Source organism: Populus euphratica, unplaced genomic scaffold, assembly GCF_000495115.2.
Source record: "Populus euphratica unplaced genomic scaffold, PopEup_1.0 scaffold1426.1, whole genome shotgun sequence".
NCBI lineage: Eukaryota > Viridiplantae > Streptophyta > Magnoliopsida > Malpighiales > Salicaceae > Populus > Populus euphratica.
The window spans coordinates 12,166-15,331 of NW_011501274.1; the positions used below are offsets into that span (position 1 = coordinate 12,166).

General features: G+C 38.6%; 1 protein-coding gene across 1 annotated transcript; it reads left to right on the plus strand.

Annotated features, from left to right (window-relative positions):
- The first annotated feature begins 774 nt into the window (after positions 1 to 774).
- LOC105117579 (probable transporter mch1) lies at positions 775 to 2,767 on the plus strand. Its single transcript, XM_011015307.1, has 2 exons — positions 775 to 1,380; positions 1,530 to 2,767. Exons 1-2 carry the CDS (start codon positions 1,045 to 1,047, stop codon positions 2,412 to 2,414), a joined length of 1,221 nt encoding a protein of 406 aa, XP_011013609.1. The 5' UTR covers positions 775 to 1,044; the 3' UTR covers positions 2,415 to 2,767.
- Positions 2,768 to 3,166: the final 399 nt, after the last annotated feature.

Here is a 3,166-nt window from a genome sequence, read left to right on the forward strand (position 1 = left end):
AAAAAATACATTACCCATTTAAATCTTCTAAATAGCATCTTTTATCGGGAATTGGAGCTGTCGGAAGGGTTGGTACCTGCTAGGCAATTGCAGAAAAATTTGTTCTTTTCTTATCCATCCGAAAAGTGTATTTTCCTCTCTCTCTCTCTCTCATACAAAGTACTGTTGTTCTTGTTTTAGAAGAAAAATATTCTGTTACTTGAAATCATCTTCCATTGAAGGGTAAAAAACGCACGATCGAATGAAATAAAAAAGAGAATTACAACTGCAATTTTTCTCTAGAGATCTTCGGACCCCCCACAACTGCAATTGTTCTCTAGTTATCAAATTGCTCTTCTACAATCATGTCTGCCACAGAAATGAGAATTAATGAATAAAAATCCAAGCATAATTCTCATTAAATCTGATACCCTAAATTACACTGCAGAGATAAAATAAAACTTATCCCATCCTTATCAAACCTCTGCTACAAATTCCCAAGTAAAATTAAAACACAAATCCTCATTAAAATGGGAATCAGAATCCTAACTCTGTTCTAACATTCTCAGTCTTAAGAAGAAGATCCACCAATATTCACAGAAGAATCCATAGCCCTAACCGTTGTGCACAAGTGCCTAATCAAAGAAGCTGTTTTCCTGCGAAACTCCAACCTATGGCCGTCCCGATTCGCAGACCAGTAAAATCCCCCCCCCCCCCAAAAAAAAAAAACTATATTTAAAAACACAAAAAATAAAGATTAGAATACATTAACGGTTAAAAACCCACGCACGGCCAAAAAAAAAATCACGAAGTCTTTTAACTATTATCCCACTCCCACCGGACAAGACAGCCATCCATGATGTCATATGACATGTATTAGAACAAGTTCCACCGTCCGTGTCCTTTAAGAACTACGGTCGTCAAAGAAAAAATCCTCTTTATAAATACATGCCCCTGTCTGCCCGAGCTTCAAAGCAAGCACTTTAGGTTCTTTCTTTCTTTCTGCCAATCAATTTCTTTTGAGGTATCTAAGGCTGGTAGACAGGTTAAGATTAGATTGGATTGATGGGTTTTCATCAAACCTCTTCAATTTCTTTCTCAGCTACAAAATGGCTAGGCTTTGTGACTGCCGTTTGGGTCCAAGCTATTTCAGGCAACAACTACACCTTCTCAAACTATTCTGATGCACTTAAATCTCTAATGAACTTGACCCAACTTGAACTCAACAATTTATCTGTTGCTAAAGATGTTGGCAAGGCCTTCGGTTTGCTTGCTGGTCTTGCTTCTGATCGTTTGCCTACTCCTGTTATTCTTCTTATTGGTTCAATTGAAGGTCTTATTGGTTATGGTACTCAATGGCTTGTCGTTAGTGGGAGAATTCAACCTCTCCCTTATTGGCAGGTAAATCTTACCAATTTTATAGTCTCAGTAACCATGTTTGTTGTTAAGATTTAACTGTAGCTCAGGATTCTGCCGGGATTTGGTGCATAATTAGTTTTCGATGATGTTATGATCTTACCGAATAATTATTTTTCTAATGTGGAATGCAGATGTGCATCTTCCTATGTCTAGGAGGAAACAGCACTACATGGATGAACACGGCGGGTTTAGTAACCTGCCTCCGCAACTTCCGCCGCAACCGTGGCCCTGTCTCTGGAATCTTGAAGGGCTATGTTGGTCTAAGCACTGCTATATTCACCGACCTGTGTGCAGCTCTATTTGCAGATGACCCTGCAAAGTTTCTCATAATGCTTTCCGTCATCCCCTTTGCTGTCTGTCTCACCGCCATCGTTTTCCTCAGAGAAAACCCACCTGCCGCTACTATAGAGGAAGAAAAAGAAGAAAGCAAATACTTCAATATCTTCAACGCTGTTGCTGTTATTGTGGCTGTTTATTTAATGGCTTACGGTTTTATTCCAAATCCTAGCCATGCTATTTCATTGGCGTTCTCGGTTATATTGCTCGTTCTTTTAGCTTCTCCATTAGCAGCTCCAGTTCATGCTTTTATTAAAAGCTGGACTTTGAACCGGTTCAAGAACCAAGCGGATGTTGAAAGGCAAATTCAAGAACCTTTATTGATAGAAAAGAAAACCCAGGAGGAGATTCAAGAAAAAACCGCTGAAGAGTCTGCTTCAGCAGTGGTGGAGCAACCGCACGCTTTAGAGGAGGAGAAGGCAGCTGTGGAGGTAAAGAGGAGGCCGGTGATTGGAGAGGATCATACACTTTTTGAGGCAATGTGGACCGTTGATTTTTGGATTCTGTTCTTGTCTTTCCTTTGTGGGGTTGGCACAGGCTTGGCTGTGATGAACAATATGGGACAGATTGGCTTGGCTCTCGGATATGCTGACGTTTCTCTTTTCATTTCCTTGACAAGTATTTGGGGATTCTTTGGAAGGATTGTTTCTGGCTCGGTGTCTGAGTACTACATCAAGTAAGTTTCTTGATCCCTGGTTTATTTTCTTAGAAGTTGAGTTAATTGGCATTTTCTCTCCATAATTTCTCTATTAGTTGACTTTTATAAGCCCTCTTGCAATTTAGAAATTCGAATCCTTATTTTTGGATGTGTGCTTTACCCTTTTTTTATAAAAAAAAAAAAAAAGCATTAAGCACCACGTTGGTGCCCGCATTTTCCACACCCGGTTGCTTTCCTTTTCCGTTCTGTTTTTCTTTTTCCTTCGAACAATGAGATATCTTTACTTCTTGGAATGGGCTGTGCCTGCTAAAACACGGCTGCTTGTTTCTTTTCTTGGATATATTTTTTATTAATTGATTCAAAAGTCCCCATTTTGAAAGCACGCTGTGAATTAGACTCAAGATTTAGGCTAGTCAATTCTTAGCATCGTTTGCCACCGTTTTTTTTTTTTAAATGATTTTCGTTTAGTTTTAAGTTAAATTGTTGTTGTATTTTTGGATTGTTCGTAAGTTGATTCTAAAAAAATAAAAATAAAAATATATTATTTTAATATATTTTAAACTAAAATACACTTTTAAAAAATTCTTATACAGATCTGCGCAACCCCCACTTGTCTTGAATCTCGTATCGATTGATTCTAGAAGTGAGCCAACTAATTCAGCACTCGAATTTTTAGGTCCCAGAGGTCTAAAAGCACATGCCATTTTAATAAAATATATTCTTGTCTCGCTGATAAAGTACATGGTTAAGTGATTTAGGGGGGGGGGGGGGGGC

Excerpts from the sequence above, each read along its gene's own strand:
- LOC105117579 (XM_011015307.1), top strand. The coding sequence starts at position 1,045 with ATGGGTTTTCATCAAACCTCTTCAATTTCTTTCTCAGCTACAAAATGG. Across the intron at positions 1,381-1,529 it reads AACCTCTCCCTTATTGGCAG|ATGTGCATCTTCCTATGTCT; the intron begins GTAAATCTTACC and ends TGTGGAATGCAG.